At 38.9% G+C, this 23,248-nt stretch overlaps 1 protein-coding gene across 2 annotated transcripts; it reads left to right on the top strand.

Annotated features, from left to right (window-relative positions):
* Nucleotides 1-97: 97 nt before the first annotated feature.
* Nucleotides 98-23,223, top strand: slc33a2 (solute carrier family 33 member 2). 2 transcript variants are annotated; one of them, XM_077562374.1, is made up of 6 exons: nt 98-183; nt 609-1,394; nt 11,533-11,680; nt 14,606-14,706; nt 16,715-16,824; nt 20,916-23,223. In XM_077562374.1, exons 2-6 carry the CDS (start codon nt 698-700, stop codon nt 21,120-21,122), a joined length of 1,263 nt encoding a protein of 420 aa, XP_077418500.1. In that variant the 5' UTR covers nt 98-183; nt 609-697; the 3' UTR covers nt 21,123-23,223. The 2 variants fall into 2 exon arrangements, with proteins under 2 accessions (XP_077418500.1, XP_077418499.1); XM_077562373.1 differs by having other exon boundaries at nt 121-283.
* The last annotated feature ends 25 nt before the right edge of the window (nt 23,224-23,248 follow it).

Raw genomic sequence — 23,248 nt, 5'->3', positions numbered from 1 at the left:
AAATTCTCGAGGTGGGGACATGAGTACTGCACACTCTTGTACAGTGGATGGCAGTATAGGCCTGAACGTTTCTTATAATCCGCCAATAATTGAAAGAAGAAGATCTTCCCTACCTGACAACCTCATCTACACCAATGTAAACATTGCAAGCAGAGAACAGGGGCAACGGAGAGCTGTCGCTAGGTTAAGCAACTTTTATGTTGTCAGTATATTTTAAGATTGATCTACTATCGGAAACGTCACAAACTAACCATCAAAAAAGCGCCCAGGAGAGTTCACGAAGGTGATGTGTGTGTTTTAAATCCATTCGCTTCGCTGACGGAGCATGCTGGAATGCTAGCTAAGTGTAGCTAAGGGAATGTCACCGAAGGTTTTAACAGTTTAGCGAAGCAATTAAAGCGAACAAAAAATACTAAATTTGATTTGAATGAAATGACATATCATGACATCAACGCTTTGTGTGGGCAACGTGAGCGATGTTGATGATGAGCCGGGCTGCAGAACTATAGATTGACCTGAGTGTCCGACTATCTTCGGGACTGCAAGGTGCCTTAATGTAAATATTAGCGTCATTAACCATGAATGTCATACGACTCTTACCATTTCAGGTCATTTGAGTCGGCCTTTTCATCTGCTCCTCCGTAACAACAATGACAACAACCTGACCAATGGACCACTGCACGTTTGCAGCAAGATCATGAACGACAAACTCGTCTTCCTGGGCCTACTGTACTTTGTCCAGGGCATCCCTTACGGCCTCCAATCTTCCCTCCTTCCCGTCTACCTGCGTGGAGCTGGCCATTCCCTTACACGCATTGGCTTCACCAAGATCCTTTATTTCCCATGGGTACTCAAGGTGCTATGGGCCCCTTTCGTGGACAAGATTGGCACCAAGCGGCGTTGGCTGGTGGCAACAGTGTCTGGACTGGCGCTGACATGTCTCACCAGTTCTGCCCTGGCTCCGGATATGCAGATCTGGGGAGTAGCGGGAACTCTGCTTGCCATGAATACCCTCGCCTCTGTTCAAGATATTGCAGTGGATGGAGCGGCAGTGGGACTGTTGAAAGGTCGTCGGGAGCTTGGGCTGGGTAACACAGCCCAGGTTGTGGGCTATAAAGCCGGATCTGTTTTTGCTGGAGGCGGGTTGCTAGCTGTGATTGACGTGGCCGGGTGGAGCTGGATGTTTATGCTGCTGACATTCGTGTATGCAGGGGTGGCCCTGTTTGTGTGGGGGGCTCCTGTCTTGGATGAGGAGCCTGTGAGGGGCCAACAGGCAGATGGCAGTAGAAGAGGACAGGGAGTTGATACTTTGATGCCATGGAGGGTGTGGAGGAAGCTGCTGGCTGTCCCGGGCACTGCTTGGACCGTCCTCTATGTGCTCACATACAAATTGGGTGAGTCTGATGTTTAAACAAGCATGTGTGCATATATAGCAGTCATGCCACTGTCAAAAGCCAGCAAATCATGCATGTCTATGTCATATTTCTTCATAAAATCTTATTAAATAAACACAAATTTCCTTCACTTTAAATTCCAATAAATAACATCTAGCCATTGTTGAACAGACTTTTATTTTGTACTCCTGATTTCGAAACGTATTTATCTATCTGCTGTGTGTAAATAATAGAATCATAAGGTTATTTTATATTTAAATGGTTTAACCGTCATAAAGCCCCTCTGAGGCAAACCAAGAACAACAATGTGGCCTGTGTATAATCAAACAAAATCCATAATAATAATGCTCATATTTTATTGATACTGTCACCTAGGCATGCATTTGACACTATCATTCCCTGTACCATAGCGGGCATGCTAGAACCTAACCCAGCTGTCTATTATTGCAGTTTTCTCAATTTGAATCTAAATATACAGTGCATATATCAGACTGAGGCATGTTTCTAATTGTGTTATGATATGCAAAATATTATAAACTGCCCACTATCAATTTTATAAACATATCTACTACACCTTTGACAGTATCAGTGTAGTGTTTGCATGTGTGTATCCAAATAAGTTTCTGAAGAGTGTGGACGACAGATCATAGAAAATAACAACTAAGTCCAATATATTTTTATAGTGTAGTGTGTGTTGTTTTCATCACCAAGGATTTTTCATACTATATAATAATACATTTTTTGAAAGTAAGTGGTTCAATTTTTTTTTTTATTCAACAGCAAAAAAAAGTGAGTATTCTTTTTATTTTATTTTTTAACTGAAACATTTTGACTGAACAGAGAAGTAAAGTTGTCTGTTTGGTCCAAATTGAACTTTTTTTCAAGCGCTTGTGTTGGTATGTAGGATTCAAACCTGCCACTAGATGTCTCTGTTGGCGTGTCTATGTAACGTGAGACTAGAAACGTCACAGGAAAAAGTAGATGTTTAGCTGAAAAGAAAAGAACCTACCACACTGGACAAGAATTTGCATTGGGATATATAGGTTTAAATAAAGTCAATATATTCTCAAGTTAAAACAATACTACATTGAGTATGTGTAAGTACTTTGTACTTGCAGGTTTTTGCCAACGACATAGTGCTGGGGGGTGGGGGGGACAAAATAAAAAGTTGTTTATGATCATTTCAGTGAGTGAGTATGGGTGAAAGAGTATAAATTTGGAAGCAAAGGGGGATTATAGAAGGATTACAGTCTCTTTGTTTTATGGCGTCCGTAAACTGAAAGGGAAGAGCGCTTGATTCTGATGTGTGTTTGCATGTGGGTGGTGGAAATGTAATTGTCTGTTCCCATTTGCATAGCATTCTCGTTTACATGTGTGAGAATGCATGGGCCTTTTGTTTTTAAAGTCGTATGTGTGTTTTTGAGAGAGTGTCCCATAATCGGATGAGCCCCAACAGACGACACTACTAGACAGAATATGAAGGCTGGCTGGAGCCCCTAATCTGTCTAGGGAGCAAACCCCCACCCCACAGCACTCTCTCTCTGTCTCACGAGCCCATGGGTGCAATCAGCCGCTTCTAATTGAGGTGTTTTCACCATTGCTACTTTGCATTGCTGATTTATTGATATCCATATTACTTGTTTGCATTCCTTTAACCGAACCCTAAATTTTCACTCACTTTTGCATATAAAAGCAATGCTTTGTAATGGTTCAGGCCTCGGCGTTCTGATATAATTTTCATTTGGAGACTGTTTTGTTTTTGCTGAAATGGTGTGGGTGTTTGTGAGAGACCGGTGATCTTCCAGTCTGGACCCACCCCCTCACACCCCCAATTGTCTTTATTGAAACACAAATACGAGCTGATATTCCCTTTTCTCATCTTTGTCTAATGAACTCTTTGAGTTTGATTGCATTGCATGCAGCTCTGCTTTGAAATGTAACCTCCTGGCCACCAATAACTACAGTCATGTTGTGCGCATGTTGGCATAAGTGACCTTACAGAGATGCACAGGCAAGCAACAACTAAATATAGGCACCTAGTTTTTTGATGACAACCTCAAGTGCTAATCATACTAAAGTCACTGCATGGGGTGTTGATTTAACGTTTTTTTTTTTTTTAACTTGACATCTTAATGTGTGGTGTGTTCAAATCTGCCAAAAATTAATTTTACACAACCCAAATTTTAATGTTGCTGAGCAGTCACGGTTGGGTCATTATTTTTAAACATCAGTGGTTCTGGTTAGCGACTCTTTCTATGAAAAGTTAAATTAAAATTTTTGGTTGAAACGAAGAGGGTAAATCTTCCCAGAAATGGCATCAAATCTGTATCACCGTCCGCACTGGACGGTTTCCACAGACATGCATTAGTGGAGGATGGTTGTGGGGGAGGAGATGAACTTATGGCGACAGGAGGATATTTTCCAGAGGGGAAAAGGACTTGCAGGGATGGGAGACTGATGGAAGAGATGAATTAATGAACAAGCACCACATGGTGCCCTGGGAGGGACGGAACAACATGAGCATAGAAATAAACACATTTGGGAATGCACAAACATACTGTGTTAGTGTATGTCATCCTTATTTTACTGACCATATTGTCTAGAATAAAAATGGGTTTGTCTCAGTGACACAAGAAAAGTACAATTCAATTAATGCTTAAACGGTGGTTGTTATTTGTGTTGACCCATAAAACAGCACTGTCCTGTTCTTCAGGGCTTGCTCATCTTTTTTCTTGCAATAATTTTAAAGCTGCAGTTTTTAATACTGTATTAAGTTTCAAGTAAGTGCAAAAAACAACAACAAAAATAGCAATCCAAAGGGATAAAGCAATCTAACATCACTGTAAATTGCGGAGATGTACAGAAAATACGCCACTCGTATTTATATTTACGTAATATGTTTGATATATTTTTATACTTTATATCATTCACCTGTGGCGGTCTGTTTGCAGTTCCTTACAATTGTATTACTATTGTATTGTACTATTCATGGAAATAGAGCCCATAAGCGTTAAACTCTTTTTTTGCTTTCTCAGTTGCCCATATTTTGGGGGATTGGCTAAAACGGCGCACAGTGATGGACTTGAGCCCCTGGCACAAGTCCGCCCTCCCCCGCTGTATAAGTACTGTTCAAGCACTGCCCTTTCATCAGCTATCCAGTGCTATTTTGAGTTAGATTAATTTAAACTTGGAACTTCTGACATTTGTACCGATCGTTATTCCTCAAGACTGCATGTGGAAATTTGTGTCAACAGACTAATAGAAAATTTTAAAAGTGATGTTTGCACAAAATATGTAGAATGCCTGACTTTATTTACTCAGCTCTGAAAAAAGAGTGATAATATTGTTGAGGTGAGTTACTTACTGTCCTCAGTGATCTCTGCAGTTCTTTTGTCTAAGCTACAACATGGACCTGAGGATTTGACCTCACTGTCCCTGTCGACCTCTTACCCTCATCTCACCCTGATCCTGCCCTGATCCCTCTCTATATTGCCACCCAACCCCCATGCATACAGTATATTGCACAAACACAAGCACACATATCTCATGTCACAACACTTGGGATAAAGGGTTGGTGTAATGTTATTTTGTTTTATTATCATCAGGTATGAACAGTAATGGTTGCGCTTTACCCAATTAGGGAAAATTGTGTCATGATCCGTATTTGTTTGGTTTCGTATTTGGTTTTGCTTCATGTTATGTCTTTTCCTGTCTTGTCTTTCTCATTATGGTTTTGTGTCCACCTGTTCCCTTGTGTCATCCAATCATCTCCGACAGTGTCTTGTCCAGGTGTCTCTCGTTGTCTTGTCAGTTTGCTTGTATTTAAGCCCCGCCCACACGAAAGCCAGTTTCAATGTATCCTCACAAGTTTCTTACCGTTTAAGCCGTTCGTCCACATGACGGCGCGGTTTCGGAGCTTGAAACCGATCACTTTTTGAAACCGGGCTCCAGAGTGGAAAGATTTCAAAACGCGCCCCGTACGCGTCCGTCTGGACACCATATGCAGGATACTCCTCCAGCGATGACGTAATGGTCGCAGCTTGATGACGACGCATTGCCGCAGATTGATGACGTATGCGCCAATTCTCGTGTGACTGCGCGCGAACTGTCAGTCTGTCAACAACAATGGCGGATAGCCGTGTCGTAGTCGTTTAGCGCAGCCTCCTAAGCTTGCTTATACTTTTGCAACAAAATATTTTGCTTCTTTATTCCCACGTTCGTACTTGAATCACCAGCCATTGTCACTTCTCCTGTGTTTGTCTTTTTCATGTTGTTTTGATACATGCAAAGCCATGTTTGTTCTGTATATAGCAATAAAGTTAGAAAAAAAAGTGTCCGTCTTCTTCGCTGATTCTTCTTCTATGCTTTCCGTTAACTCCCTGTGGCTGCGCTACAGCGCTACTCCAGACTTTGCATATATATTACAGCCGTTAAACGTCCTCAGCGTCTTCTTTTGGACACACGCAAGTCTTGAAATGCTTCTGTGTGTACAAGATTTGTTTGATGGACGAAGCCGGCTTTGCTTACGTCTGAACGAGGCCTTAGTTCCTGTTTTTTGTTCAGTTCTTGTTGGATCATTTTGTTTGCTGTCGCACCTCATCCTGGTTAGTAGTCTTGTCTATCCGAGTTTAGTCTGAGTGTTTGTTTATGATAGTAAGCCTTATTTAGTTAACCATTTTTGTGAGCACACCTGACCTCCCACACTACTTCCTGCATTTGGGTCCATAACTCCCCGGGGGCACACCGTGACAAATTGTAGGATTTGGGGAATGACGTTTTGAAAACTAGCTAAAAATGTGGCTAAATCACAAAAACGGAGACTGACAATGAAAAGACACCACTTCAACCAAGACTGCATGCAAAAGCCTGAAGGTTGTGTGCAAACACTGACTGCTATTAGGAACTGTTCATAATTCCCTCCACCTTTGACTAAGGCCCCTGTTCCAACTGAGGAAAAACACGTTGCTGCCACCACAATGCTTCACTGTAGACCTGGTGTTCTTTTGGTGAAGATGGACGCCTTTTGGAATTATGACCAAAAAGTTCAACCTTGGTTACATCAGATCATAGCACATTTCCCCTCATGCATTTGTGAGATTTCACGATTGTTTTTGCACAATGTAGCCCAGCTTAGATGTTTTCTTTCTAAAATAAGCCTCCGTCTTACCACCCTCCCCCATAGCTCAGATTTATGAAGAAGACAGGAGATTGTTGTCAAATGTACTTGCCAGAAATTCCTACAGCTCCTCCTTCCATGTTACTGTCGGCCTCTTGGCAGCCTGTGCTGACCAGTTTTCTTCTCGTTCTTTTTTTATCAGTTTTGGAGGAACGTTCAGTTCTTTTTGATGTGACTGTTGCGCAATATGTTCTTCACTTGATGATGCCTTCACTGTGTTCCATGACATATTGAATGCCTTGCAAATTCTTTTGTCCCGTTCTCCTGACTGATACCTTAAGTAATGAGCTGATGCTGTGGCTGCCCTCTACGGCCTCTAGCTTGTTTTGCAAAATGTGAATGCATTAGAAGAGGCAACAATTATGACCTCAATAAAATAAAATTATTGCTAATTTCATTGTGATATTTTCAAAATATGATTTTCTTTCTTTCTTTCATTGATATTTGCACAATTAATGTTTATACACACTGTCTTATCCAATGTAATATTTGACCTCACTAGTCTATACATTAGATTATGATTAATGTTACATTTGTGCAATATGAGTTATGAAGCAAAATCCAGCCATTTTTATCAATCTTAATGGGCGGCCATTTTGCCACTTGCTGTCGACTGAAGATGACATCAGTGTTGCTTAGGGCTCAGGCAACGACCAATCACAGCTCACCAGCTTTCTAAAGCTGAGCTGTGATTGGTTGTTACCTGAGCCGCCCTGAGCAACTGTGATGTCATTTTCACCCGACAGCAAGTGACAAAATGGCCACCTTCTGGTATAGATAAAAACTGCTGGATTTTGCTACTTAATTCATATTCCACTAATGCAATAATAACCACAATACCGTTACCATTTAGACTAGTGGGGCTGCATAGAACATATTATGGTCAAGAATTTTTTATTTTTTTTTAGGTTGACTTCTCCTTTAAAGATGATTTTGTAATAATCCCAGAGTTATATAGGATGATAATTTCTGTTATGAACACACCAATCGAACTAATCACAGGAAGCGCACCACCTCCTGTATGCACCATTTATGTGTTATAAAACTGTTCTTTTTCTGGTTTGATGAGTGGTGAATGAGTATTGACTTTGTGCTCTCAAAATAAACTGCAGGGGGCAAAAAGAGACTCAATAATATGTAATGTGTTAAAAAAAAAAAAGAAAGTCTTTTAGTTGAGCAAGTCCACCAAGCACAGATGTTTCTCGGTTAAATGTCACTTTAGACGGCTAAAAGTATACACTGACATGAAGTTTGTATTCCAATCCACAACAGTTCTATGACATTTTAAATACTGTTTTTTAATTAATTAAGACAGTATTAGGGTACAGCATTGCTGTTTTACATGTTTGGGGCCATTTTATCCAACTCCAATACCAATGAACTTGGTGCATTGTGTAAAATGTAAATAAAAACAGTTGTTACTTTTTTATAAAGATATAGGGTTCTGGTTTTGTTATTTTTAGTAATAATTTTAAAATAAATAATGTTATTTTTATTTTATTTATTTCCCCCCCATTGCGTGTTCACAGTTAGATATTATCATCATCATCATGAAATTAGTTCAACATTTTTTTTTTTTACACTTAAGCATTAAATGCTTTGATACAATAATCATCAAAAAATCTCAACACTCGATCAACTAATTGGGTATTTACTTAGCCTGTCCCTTGTGCAAAAGCTGCATACACTTACCGGCCACAACATTAGGTACACAGAATTGAATATTTGAAACGCCTAGTGCAGTTTTATATACATTACAATGCTGTAAAAAGCATTAAGCTCCAATAAGCAGACACAAAAGGCAATCTCACTATTGAGACAAATGTCACGTGGACAAACCGTCTAAACAAGCAGAAATAAGCAACCCGGCATATATTGTGTGTCACGTCCCGTCTTAATATTAAATAGTTTGGGCTCTCACAGTGTATTTTTTTTGTAGCATCTGTCTCTAATGTAAACACAAACAGTACAGTTTCTTTGAGCCTGACATCCTCCTCTGTTTCCTCTTCACTAACCTCGTAACAATGTCTGTGTTGTTGTACCCCCCACCCCAACCCGCTTGTCTCTAACTGTCTCCACCTCTGACTACTCTCCTTTCTCTCTAGTCATATTTAACTCACATTTGGGGGAAATAAACACATCATAATTGTCATTTCCTGCTAGCGTCTTACACTCGTCTTTTGTCCCGGTTGATTCTTTCTTTTCACTCATTGTGAATGACTTTCTCTTGGTTTATTTCAGAATTTTCCCCATCTTTTTTCTTTTCCCTGCCACTCTATTTTTGTTGTCTCCTCATTGATCCTGTCCCTTCCCCCTTTTTCTTTCTTTCGCCTCTGCTCTGTTTGTTTAATCTTTGCACATCTAATGAAATCCCTGCAGAAATGGACAATTGTTGCTTTGAGAATATTAATAGAATGGAATAATCAGTGTGGTTGTGTTTTTCTGCACACACACCCAACCCCCGTCTTTTAAAGAAATAATTAGTTGAATGCGGAAGCTCCGAGCACTAAGCTCAACAACAGGCGAACATGCAGAGAAGCATGTGTAAACAACCCTGACATCATGACTACTACTGCTCATTACCACTTAAGAGTGATCGATATTGGAATGATGAGTTGGGGGGGAAAAATTTCACACTCCCAAGAACTGGTAAGATTTAAGCGAAAATAACTGCCTCTCACTGAAATGTGAACAAAAGTTGTAACATAGCGTGGGAAACAAGCCCATTAAGGATCACATCTATGTTCACAAGGTGTGAGCAAACAAACTAATCACACTAGACTAAGTGCAATTTCTGCAAAAATTGCGCGGGAATGCTGAAAGCTGAATGCTAACAGCTGAATGCTAAAAGCTTAATGCTAAATTGAATGATTATGAAGGAAAACAATAGATAAATGATGTGAAAATTACAAAGTATTAATTGTAATTGAAAAATGAATGAATAAAAATAACACCTGAACTGCCAAAGGTGGGATTAGAACCATCGCCTCTTATTCACCAGTCAAAGCTCTGCTGCACTAGCTGAAGAGTTGTACAAGCAGGGTTTAAATCAAGGTATTCGTGTGTGGCAAGTATTTGCTCAAACCACTGTGCCATTGCTGTCCATTGTATATAATTGTAGTGAATATGCCAGAATACTGAAAGCTTGTGTTGAATTTGAATTTTCGATATAGAATGGAGTAAAAACCTAATAATCACAAATTACATCAAAATAAATGGATGTGAAATAATTTGTATTCAGTATCGCATTTGGACCAAAGAGTTGTCCAAGCAGGATTTGAACCGAGATTTTCCAGTGTGGCAGGAAATTGCGCAAACCACTGACCTAACTTGTCTTGTTAAAAAATCATGGCTAATTGCATATTTATATTGACAAGTGTCATCTGAGGCTGAATGGAGACACATGCTTTTAATCATTTCAGTGAAATTATAATGCATTGCCTGAAATGATAGTCAGTTGGTTAGCATGCAATCACTTAGCATAATTGCCGTGGATACATTTGCTATGTACAATCGGAGGTGGGATTCAAACTCGCGACCTCCTGGTTACTGGACAATGTCAGAGAGCTGGTAATGATGATCAGTTTGTAGGTATGCAAGTGGGCGTGGAAAGTGGGACTTCGAAAAAGCTCAATGTCAGTCCCATTGAAAATGAATGGGGAAAAGTTGATATTTAACGTTAAATTGTGCGAGTACTGTAAGTAATGTGAAATCAGACGATATACATACCCCGAAAAGCGTGAATTTTTGAAGCATGTTGAAATTTGAACGGTGTTTATCGGAAGTATTATGTGGGAGTTGTTTCTTGGCCAAAAAATTAGGAGAATAAAAATCACAACAACATACTGTATGTGGGAATGCTTCCAGCATGCTTCCCACAATGATTATATTTATTTATTTATTTGGCTATACTGTAGTGGCTACCGGCTATGCTAACTGTGTAATCTGCCAGCAGGGAAACATGAGTGACAGAAATGTGAAAAAGACACATGTTACCAGCACAACAAATGCACATTTCCTTCTCTACGTTTCTTTTTGTTGATTTGTCACGCCACTGTTAAAGCAGTGACACTCTCACTGTGTTACCGCACTCCCGAACACCGGGAGCGTCTCAGATATGTTTTTTTTTTTGCCTGCACTCTGTTTCATCTGTCTCTCTTCCTCTTTCTCTATTTTTGTTTGTCTCCTGGCTGACTGAGTGAGCGAATCGTTGGTTGTGTTGTGCGTCTTTGACAGCAACCTGGGAGCCAAGCTGTCACTCATGCAGCTCCTTGGTCCCACTGTCTTTCTGAAGTCAGTCTCCATTAATATAATAATGGCGTGCAGTCGGCACCACTGAATATTTTACTGTACTGTTCAGCAGAACATTACCCCCTCACTCAACACCACACACAAGGCTGACTGCCTGACAGAAACTTTTTATTTTTGACTGAAAGGTCTATGTGATGTCTGCTTCATCTTGGAAGTTCTGCTGTTTTTGTTGTGTGTTCCTTTTTGTGCATTAGGAAAAGTGCCAGGCCTCTGTTTGATATTGACTGAGGGTATTCTTTTTCTTGTCAGGCATCTATTATTGACACTTTCCAGGAATAGGCCGAGGTGCACCCCATGCCGGTTTGCTGTATGCGGTTTTCAGTCATCTCTTGTTTTGTCTTTCAGGCTGAACTACTTGGAATAACATTCTCATTGCAACTGACTGATTTGACTTGAGGGAGGTGTTTTACAGACTTACTGTACTTAAAAATGACAGTAGCCTATTCAAATGTGCAAACAGATGCTTATGAAATTAAAGCAAGGAATAATTTTCATTATCTGCTTCACTTTTCTTCTCATCCAACGTGTAACTGTTTTTTTTTTCTCGTGTAAAATTCACAAATTAATTTAGTCTGAAGTCAGTTTTTTAAATTTTGTCCATCCACAACAACCCTAACCCTAACCCCTCACCCCAATTGACCTTGTGTACAGGCGAGCAGGGTGCAGTCACCATGTTCCCCTTGTTTCTGTTGGATCACCACATGACCGCCCGGGAGCTCGGCTTCTGGAACGGCGTCATCGCCATGGGCTTCTCCATCTGTGGTTCGTCACTGGGAGGCTTACTGCTTGCTCAATTCAGGTAGCCATTTCTGATCATCCCCACGAGCATGCAATTGTCTTTTGCCACAAACACATGTATTCTACCAATATACAGTTATTCTGTATCGATTTTCAGGTTTTGTGTGAAGGCTGTTCTTGCACACCTTCAAGTTTCAATCCACACACTTTATTGACGTGTTACGCCTTCTAGATTTTCCCCCCGATTCTCACATTCCAACTTCAACATGTTCCACGCCAAGTGTGCTTGCATTTTTCTCCAAAATCCATGGGATTTCTCAAAATTCTGCATTTTTCAACCAAAAATGTAAAGAATTTCCCCAAATTCTACATTTTCAACAAAAATTCTCCTTTCATTTCCAATGGTACATTAAACATTACACATTTACATATTTCTATTTGAAATTCAAAACATTCAGCTTATTCAAATTAGCTTGAGAAGGATTTTTAACATACTAAGTTCACACAAATATCACATTTTTCATAGTATTCCAAAACATTCACCTAATAATTTAACATATTCTATTTTGATCACTCATTTCTTCAAAATCATTCATTGATTCACACCATTCCAATTTCAGCACACTCCAAACAGTCAATTTTTTTTTAAATTTATTTATTTTATTTTTTTTACATTTTCCCCCAAATTCCCCCACACACACACTATTAATTCCCAATGACACATTCAACTTAACAGATTCAAACCATTACTATTTAAAATGTAAATTATTCAGCTCATTCAATTCACCTTAAGAAGGATCAGCATGCCAAATATTCCCACTCACCAAAATTTCAACATTTTCATCATTAAAATACCCACAAATATATATATAGCTATTTTTCTTTCTCTTTTACAGTATACTATAGTATTTACATTCTTTTATTTACACCTCTCAAGTGTACATTTAGAAGTTATTGATCCTCCATACTTTTTTTTGTTTTTTTAAGGATTTTTGTTGTTTTTCTCCTCTAATTTAATTTTGTATTTTTATTTTATTTATTTATTTCTTCTTCTTTTTTTCAAATTTAAACCATTCCAACTTTCAACTGGTTAGCTTATGCCAGCATTTTTTTTTTTTAGCCCAAAATTAAAATATTTTAGTTTGTCTCATCTAATTTCTGCATTCATTGGCCAATTCAATAAATTGGATGCATTATTATTATTATTATTAGTATTATTATCATTATTAAACTGTTCAGCTCCAGGTCATTGTCTATAATTCCACATCATTCAATATGATTCCCAAAAATTTCATTCAGCCTCTCAGCCTTCACACAATTTCTCCATAAATTGCATTCTTCAATTTCATAATAACGTTTTATATCAACACTTTTTACATAATTAATTGCAGGGTGCTTTACATGTGCAAATGTGTACAATTGGACCCCCTCATTCTTACAAAATAACTACTCCAAGACAAAAAAAGTGCATGAAGAGCAGTGATACTGATACAACACTATGGTGATGTTGTCTATGCAGTGTTTCCCATAGATTTGAAATATACTTGGGTGGGTGGACTCCGGCGGTGGGGATGGGAGGCAGGTTGGACTGGAGGTGGGTCTCAGTCCTGTTACTACGTCAACCTCTAGCCTCACGATGCACAAGTGACGGTGAACTAACGTTACATACGGTATATCCTGTCGCAACATGTTTTTTTTTCTTTTTAAATATATTTTTAACAGATTTTCTTGAAGACTTCTTGGGTGGTGGCCCGCCCAAGTATTAACATGGTGTGGGAAACACTGCTATGGTCCTGCAGTGCCTGTCAAAATCATCCTCTTTCTCTTCCCGCTTTTACTTTTGTCTCCTTTTTAAGTATTTTTGTGTATGCATCTCACTCTGGTGCATGCTGCCTGTTTCTCTTCATTTTCTATTACACTCTCCTGTGTGTGTGTGTATGTATGCACGCATACTGGCTCAGTATGTTCAGTAATTTAAGTAAACATAGCCTTGTTGGAGAACTCAGGGAACCCCCCTGGGTCTGTTGTGTGGTGTGAGAACAGCATGAGCAGCAAATCAATTACACACACAAACATATGCGCACATGTGCAAATACACACAATCTCTTCAGGGTGCGCGCACACACATAACTATTGAATTTATAGATACAAACATGTTAGACTGATTAGTCTAGCCCTGGAGCTGTGTAAATGAGACCAGACTGTTTTTAACTTTCAATGTGACTTCCAGAAAGTGGGGGTGGGGGGTGGGGGGGGGTGGATTGGAACCCTGAAAGCCTGACCTGAGCGATCATGGGTTTAATTAATTTAGTGGCTGTGTATTTGCATGCAGACAGTATGTATGAGAGTAACGTTAGTTACATATACTGAGGAATATTAACCTCAGATAATAATAATAATAATAATAATAATAATAATAATAATAAAGATGATGATGATGATGATGATAATAATGATTCTGCCATGACATTTGAATATAGTACACACAATAGGACACTCCTACCTTGTGGTTACAGTTTGGAACAAAGTAAAAAAAAAAAAATGCAATAAATTATCTAACAAGCAAGGTCAGACAGTCAGAGTCTTTAATTTCGCTTTATTTTATGCCACATAAAATGTTATCAGCTCAAGTCTTATTCCCCCCCTTACATCTTTATTGTTTTTACACGCACACACCAACACGCACACACTGTCTCTTTGAGTGGCAGGTATCCCCTGAGTGATTGGCATTGCTAATCCTTGATGTCAAAAAACAGTGTGGGTTCATGTGCATGCGTGTGTTTGTGTGTGTGTATTAACAGTGATTAATTATCTTCCCCATGCTGGGGTTCTCGTTAGCTTATTGATTACGTCATGAACCAAAACCACAGGGGGATGATTTTCTTGCTCTAACAGCGAATCAATTAGTGTCTGGGGACTTGTTTACTTAATCACCCGTGTGTGTGCGTTTGTCAGATCTCTGCATCATTTGTTTGTCCCTCCTTAGCATCGGCGCGCTGATGCGACGTGTTTTCGTCATGCGGACCGTCAGTATGGTCTTCCAGAGCTCCTTGCTCACTGTGCTGGAACCATCGCCACTCATGAAAGGTGAGACATTTAAATACAGTCAAATTTCTCAGCTTCTTTCTCAAGTAGTACTCGGTGGCAAAAACATCCTCACAACAGTCTGCCTTTACAAAAATAATCATGCTCAGATATTAAATAAGGCATCCAACATATCAATCACGCCTTGCAATTTTGCACCACTGCAATCTTCCCCATAATAATAAGTAATAAAAAAATATCTCCTCTAGCAATCCTAGCTGAGTAATATTATCATTGTAGAGGTTTAATAATAATCATTCTTGTTTATTATCACAGTTTGTATGAGTACTTGGGCCCATATCATCTCATATTCAAAATGAAACAAACGTCATAAAAGTAAAGAGATAAAAAAGTTGGACGCAGTTACAATTGACACTGCAGGTACTAATAATACTCGCAAAGAGACTTCCAGAAGGCTTACTAATGTATTTATCCTACCACTGTTTTGAATGCAAAATGTCAAATAAAAGAAAAAGACTATTTGATTTCACTAATCTAAAGCATGGTTAGACACACTTCTTTCTTTTTAATTGATAGAACTCCAAACATACATTTAGTCATAAGTACCGCATTCTGATTAAAACACATTTATTGTGGTTACATCATACTGAAAAAAACAACAACAAAAAAACTGGCTTTTGTTCAAAGTTCAAGGCCTTTTAAAAATTTTAATAATGTGTTCTCCACAGCCTCACTAGTATAAACACGGTACTCTGATTAATATTGGGTTTATGGAATATGAATTAAGGAACAAAATCCATAGTTTTTCTCTATCTATCAGGGAGCGGCCATTTTCTCACTTGCTGTCAACTGGCTTAGTTAACGACCAATCACGGCTCACCTGTTTTCCTGAGTGTAGTCATGTGACGTTCTTAAGCTGAGCCGTGATTGGTCGTTACTTGAGCCCTGAGCAACTGTGATGTCATTTTCAGTCGACAGTAAGTGTCAAAATGGCCGCAACCTGAGAGTGATAAAAAAAAAGGAGGATTTTGCTGCTTTATTCATATTCCACAAATGCAATATTAATCTGAATGTCGTGTTTATTAGACTTACAACATATTATTCTCAGAAAGGTAAACTGATATTAAGGCCTTTTAATTAACTTTCATGTTGTGTGATTCCACAGTAGGTGTGGTGCATTTAAAAAACAAACAGTGTTTTGCCCCTTGATTTTCTTTATTTACAAAAAAAAAAAATATAACAGTAGATAAGTTCTAATTTTTAAAAGTCATTTCAATACTGTTACTTTTAATAGTACAGCTCATACTTATTCTTTTTAAGTGGGCGCAATGTGATATATGTTGGGAATCACATGTCTATAGGACAACCATTGTAAAGTCAAATGATCGCAAGTATAAAACAAAAATAAAAGTCGTCTAAATTATTCAGCGGAGGTTGGCGTTCTTTCTCCAGAGAGCCATTCAGTCGTTATTGCCTGAATGACACGTGATTGAGTTGCACAGCCCGTCTGGAAGCATTTGGGAATCAGATGAGCGCTCTTCATCTGCGCCAGTTGTCTGTTCCCCGTTTCAGCCTCTCAGTTACTGACGTGAAGGCCTCCCCCTTCTCTTTTAAGCCCAAACAAAAAATATCAGGGAACATGGAATCAGAAATAAAAGAAAAGGGGAAAAACATTCAGTTTCGGAATTTTCAATATTACATGATAACCTTCTATTTCCACGGCTCCGGTCTGATCGTTGTGTGTGTGTGTCTTGTGTGATTGAAGAGTCTTATTGTGCACAAACTCTGGCAGCTTGAGTGAATAATTCAGCGTTCGCAGGAGCGGTGACAGATCAGCTCTGTGGTTCCTCTGTGTTTCTCACCGACACCTCTCTGCACGTTCCCTCAGAGGATACACTACATGTGTTTTGGGGACGAATGCGGGGGGGAGGCGTGCGTCGCTAGTCAGAAGATACTTTTCAGCAGCATGCTTTGAGTTCGACGAGAGGTGTCGTCGCAAAGATGATCTTTCTTGGTTTGCAACGTTGTAAATGCTGTCTCTCTCCCTCAGGTATGGCTGTTTTGAGTATGAGCGTTCAACACTTCCTGGGTGGTCTGATCACCACGCTCACCTTCACCACTATGATGCATTGCACTCAGAGGGCTGAGGAGAGCATTCAGGTAAGAGTCACGAGTTACGCAACCATTTAACTCCTGATTTTGTTTTTTCTTAATGGTCATCTCATGTTGGCAAGGTGATCTCTCCTTTTGTTTCTTTGCACTTTGCTCACAGATTGTCCATCTTGTTTAATTGTGCTCTTTGAGGATGTTGGTTGACTTTCTGTAACAACTAAATTGAGCTAGTCAGTAGGAGTGGGAATCTTTGACTGTCTCACGATTCGATTCAATTCTGATTTTCGGGTCTGCGATTCGATTCAGAATCGATTTTTGATACAAAACTATTTTAGATTCAAAATGATTTGATTGACAATGATTTCTGCTTCATTCTATAGATGTGCAAATAATCGTCATTCTCTAGTCGGGTTTGCAAGACAAAATGACAAATGGAGACATTGAAATGTCCCTTTTTTCCACATTTATTAATTTTTGAATTGTAAAGAAAGTGTCTTTATTCCTTTTTTAATTGCAAATAACAGAGAGCACAACTTTCTCAAATATCAACATAAAAAATAATCAATACAATATCAATAGAATTGAAACAATCACTCAAGATAACATGAACAAATACAGAACAAAGAATATATATATATATATATATATATATATAAAGGAAAAAGTAAAATATGAAACAAACAAGAAAAAAAAACAGCAAAAAGTTACGCTGCAACATACTAGGGGCTTGAGAAGTTATAAGTATATATTTAAATTAGAGCAAATCTCCTAAGTGTCCAAAGTGTTATTCCTGGCTGATAGGACACGCTTGGTCTACCTCACTTCCTGTAGTATGTTCCCTCACTCTAATCAGTCCCTCAAGCAACATGAACGAACAATACTATTGTTACAGTATCAAGCGTTTTATTACACTCCAGATGAGGTTAAGTGTAAATCTAAACATCTAAACACAGTGCACACTTAAATGCAAACAGTTTGTTTAGCTTGTTTACCGAACGTAGCTAGCTCAAGGCTAACGCACAATGGAAAGTGCCATTGACTCGCTAACACTAATTAGCGCGCTACTCGCGGCACTTTTATCACTCTAAATACGGCGATTCATACAAAAACGCTTCAGGTGTGTATATAAGCATGTTAACATTACTCACCAGGTATATGCTCTTCCTATGCTGCAAAAATAAACAAACTTTTTTTGGCATAACTTGATCATGACTTTTTTCTTCTACGCTCTAATGTTGCTACAACTTAACAGTGTATCAGAACGCGCGGAACCACCCCAAAGTGGCCAAATCGTGTACAACATGAACAGCGCTCCCAATAAAGGCACACACAAACAAGGGCAAGACAGTATAAAATAATTTAATTAAAATTGAGATTGCGACATTTTATATCGATCTTGAATTGTAGTCAATGATAATCGTGATTCTGATGAAATTCGATTTTTTAGTGGGGGGGGGGGGGGGGGGCACCCCTACTAGCCAGGCAATTCCCACTTGACAGCAGCCCACCTAACACCGTCTAGCCGCCGTCACCCACGCCGCCTGTCACTTCTCATCAGCTGTTTCCACCTGGAACATTTCAAAAAGTCTTTGCAGACCCACTTTCTATTCACTACTTCCTTCCTCTTTGACCCTCCCCGCCCCTCCTCACTGGAAGAGTCCCCCCTGAACCAGCTCACTTCATTTCTTTGTCATCTCTGGTCCTTTAAGTGCTCTCTTTTCCATCCGGACTTTTTTCGTCTTCTCCTCTTTTGACATAACTCCTTTTGTCCCCGTCGTAAGTGGGCCATCATTGCCTGGAGGTGATCGTTGTCACAGCGCAGCCATTCACTCAGTCAATCTCAAGGTGACAAATTATTATTTTAATTGGCGGCATGCTTCAAGTGCAGAAGAAAGGCACAATTAAAAGGAGGAAAGAAAATCACAGGCACCTTTGCCAACATAGGAATGATTTTGCTACTGCAGCAAATAGAATCGACCAAAACGTATGATGATGCGAAACATGGCGCATTTGAAATGCTCTCATGACACATACCGTTTGCATGCAAGCAGTGGAAGGAAAGCGTTAGCCGGGCCGTGCACGCGGAAGTATGTGAGTGTTATTGAACGTAGAGCTATCCAGTGACTGAAAGCCGATCGTATGAGTGCTTGTTAACGATCCCCAAGAGAAAGAAACCAAATCTGTGAAACAAGTTGCTTGGAATAAAGGAACGCCACTTAGATGCGGTCACACGGGCTTCTTCGGTGTGCTCGGTCACTCTGAACTCATCACCGTCACATTTCATTCGCATCCCAGTGAGTGATGTCCTTTGCAATGACAAAGTTCTGACAGATGGAAGCGCTCTAATTCGGCGGAGGTGTTTCAAAATGACAATAGAATCATATCCGTATTTACAGTAGGACTATGCGGCAGAGCATTTCAAGTGTCTTCTCTAATGAACTATATTGAAGTAACTGCTCAATATTTATTGGCCTTGATTTGAACGGTTATGCTGTAGTTACCTGCTAAATGCATCACTCTAGGGAAGAAAGAGAAAGCTGGGAGAGATTAGGTAATATCTTTCATTCGCACTCCATCCTGAAAGCCTCAAGGCTGAGATCAGATCCAAGTCTTTGTTGGCTTCCGTCCATCATCGCACGCCATGATCTCACTCTCGTTCCTTGGTGCTTTCTCATCCATTGTTGCTCCCTTTCGAATATGTTTTGTGATCATCTTACTAACAACTTGAAATGAATGTCACGTTTTACATTTGACATTGACAACTGTGCGTGTAATAATAATAAACATACATTTAATTTATGTACGCGCTTAAGTACTTTGTGTGTGTGTGTGTGTGTACATTAGGCCTACGACTAACAATTATTTTAATAATGAATTAAGCTGTCGATTAACTTTTCAATTAATTGACAAATTAGATTAAAGCATATCATTTCCATTGCTTAGCAGTGCTCCAGACTGCCCCTAAATGGTGGCATTTTGCCCCTAAAATTCGAGACAGTGCAACTCAAATTTCAATCCACTCTAGTAAATTTGCTGATTTAAAAAAAAAAAAAAGAAAGAAAAGAAAAATTTTATTGTTGAATATTTTTCATTGCTGTCAAACTTTTGCTCCACACTTCAGCCCATTTATCAGTAATATAGTGAAAATGAGTGGGATGAATTTTTACTTTGAAAGTCAATTTATAGTGTGTACGCTCCTAAAATTCCAGGTTAGTGGCCACTGTGCTCCTTAAAAAAATAAGATAATAATAATAATAAAGACAATTGGCAGCACAGAAAAGTGGTTATTACATGAACATTCTAGAAATCTAAAACTACAAAATTACCAATAATAATAATAATAAAATGTTAATGTAAAAAAACTTGACAATAAGCTAGGGACCAAAATAAAAAAACTAAAAGATACAAATATATGCTATTCAATATATACCTCTTTTTTTTTAAAGGAAAGCACACAAAATAGCTTTTTTTGTGTTGTTTAAACGCAACTTCACCTGGCATAACATTAAATAATAAAGAAAAAGGAAAAGCTGTTGAACATATACAGACTCTATACTCAAAAACATAACAATTACCCTAAATAAGATAGTTATTCAGTTATTCATCTACCCTTAAAGCTTATTCATTACATTATCCTGATCATTTTAATAAGCTACACATTCCACAACTTCTCTACAAAAAAAAACCCACTGCCCCCCCATTAAATTTGAATAAAAACTATAACACGCAAATAGAGCCGCACCATAAGGAAAAACATGTTTTGATTTATATTGAGACGTGAAAAAAATACATGACTGAAGTCACTGAATACATGTCTTGTTTATTGTTTGGAGAGTTTATAAAAGCTTCAGTAGAAAAGATAAGCAAGTCAGGCGAGCGCTAAGGTATACCGAGTCATTTGTGTGAAGACTCCCTGTATTTAAATGTACTTGTAGCGGTCCTGTTACTCATCGTCTTCATCTTCTCCATGCCTTCAATATCAATCAACCTGCTGCCTTCTATTTTGCCACAATTACTTCAGTCACACCATTAAACCACAGCCACTTCTATAACAGAATATTTAACAATCAATTGTTTGATAAATGTCGTTTGCCTATCGCTACTCATTGTATACATTTTCTCTTTTTTTTTCATTTCAGGCCACACACTACAGTTTCCTGGCAACTCTGGAAGTGTTGGGAAAGCTGATGTTCAGCGCTTTGGCCGGGGGTGTGGTGGATTGGTTCGGCTTCCAAGTGGCCTTCCTCTTCTTCCTTACCCTCTCTGCTGGAACAGCCCTGCACGTGTGGACGGCTACTTTTACAGGTGCGCTCAGGGAACACCAAGTCAAAGAGCAGCCCAAATGAATATCAAGCTCTGGGCTGGTAAGATGCTAAGCTATAGAAGTCCACACGTACGCAGGTATTTGGAAAGACGCTTATAGCATCTAGCCCAGTGTCGAATAGGTGCACAAATGCATTTCCTGGCTGGAATGTAATACTTTGCAGATAAGGGTAAACTATAGATGCGATGTGAATTGCTTTGTTTGTGTACCTGTGTTCGTGTGGACATTAATAGGAGCATAAAATATCTTAAGATTGGCTGCTAGTATCCAAACAACCAATAATATTAAACAGAAGACAATTGGTCATATGATATGATCCCATTTTAGGTGATATCAGGTGTTGTAATTAACAAACAAAAACACTATGAAATGAGAATTTTTGAGAGTTGACTTTGATTTTCTTTGCAATGAATGTTTGAGTCTTAAGTCTTAAAACGTGACAAAACCTGTAACAGGAGCCAGCCTGTGTGTGATGAGAGTGAAGTTTTTGTCTGTTGGGGGTAGTCCTACTTTGCTCACTGTGCTGACAGTTGAGATCTAGCACATTAACTCATTTGCTCCCAAAAACATATAAAACCAATAGTGTCATGGTCCCAAAAACGTATTTATACGTTTTTTTATGTTTGTTTGTTTTTAATACTAGAGCATACAGAAGGCTTTGATGCAGCCTCTGACCTGAAGAGGTCACTTAAAGCAATGGTAGTTATTACAAAAAACAGCCAGCAGGTGGCAGCAGAGTATAAGAGATAACCAGGGCCATGTTGCAACAAGCTCTTTTCCCCAGTGTTTTAAAAAGATTTGTGAATAATGATTAAACTCAGCTATATTGTAATGCTAATTTTTCTTTTTATTCTGTGGGCCTTGCAAAATCAGTCAAAATCCAGTAAAACACCCGGGAGCGAAGGGGATTGCTTCAGTGAAAATGGCTGGGAGTGAATGAGTTAAAGTGCTCTTTAATTACGTCATCAGTTTTAATGTTCATAATCACATAAAAGCAATAATACAAACCCTCCCTGAGATGCTCAATGTATGTACAAACGATGTAGATGGATATATTTCATTCTCATGAATTGTTATGGTTTACAGATTGAACCTATAGAGCGCATGAGTACTACCTCGTATCAACAACGTATGGTACGACACACAAAATGTGAACTCCGTAGCTGTGCTTAAGATTTAGTCTTAAATAACAGACGCACAATATTAATCAACACGAGTTTCGTAAGCTGTCTAGAAGACGTTCGAACAGAGCATTGCTTTTAGAAGAGGAGGTTGTGCAATCAAAATGGCCCCCTCGTAGGTTTGCTCTCAAAGTACTGTTGAAGCTTTTTCCCGTAGCAAAATTCAGCCTTACATGCTGCATGGTGTGCCATCTTGTCTCCGTTGTTGAACTGAAAAAAATGAAATGTTACAATAAACTGCAATAAGCCTGTTCTTTGAAACTTGAAAGTACAGTATTTTCTATTTGTCTGGAATTATGTTTAAAAATGTAAGTGTGCGCTGTAAAGTACTGTACGTTCTATCACATATACTGTAACTCTCCATGGCACTGTATACAAGCAATCCTGGTTAAGCTTAAAATATAAAGTGAGATGTTTTACTCAGTAGATTCTAAAACAAATGCAATTGAATGTAACCTAGGAAAGTTAGTTTAGGCAAAGCCAGCATTCATGCAAAGGCCCACATGCTTCTTGAAATCAAGTGGACGTCTACAAATGAGTATTGGGGGGCCACACTGGAAAGAAATATACATGGAAATTGTCACGATTACAAGAATAAATATTACAAGAAAAAAAATGATTGTAATATTACAATAAAACCTGTTTAATGTTAATATCATCTCGTGAATGTACCGTATGACAGTGGATAAGTGGTTAGAACATCCACATCATTGTTCTGGGAGTTGAAGGTTCGAACGGGGGGGCTCTTGTACATTACTATTCAGATGTGTTTTTTTGTCATTGTGGCTCTAATACTCCTTTGTGGATGTCACGCTTGACACCCTAATTACTGGTGTGTAGTTGACTTGTCATCTTCTGACTAGAACACCTGTTGCAAAGCACATCTCTTATCTCAGCTACTGTGAGATTTGCACTCAAAATAAAGCTGCTGGGTGAATTGCAGTTCTGTGTTTTGTTGTTGTTTTTA

The sequence above is a fragment of the Vanacampus margaritifer genome, chromosome 3 (genome assembly GCF_051991255.1).
Source record: "Vanacampus margaritifer isolate UIUO_Vmar chromosome 3, RoL_Vmar_1.0, whole genome shotgun sequence".
Taxonomy (NCBI): Eukaryota; Metazoa; Chordata; class Actinopteri; order Syngnathiformes; family Syngnathidae; genus Vanacampus; species Vanacampus margaritifer.
Note: the sequence above shows the minus strand (reverse complement) of the source record. Positions and strands in the feature narration are given on the sequence as shown.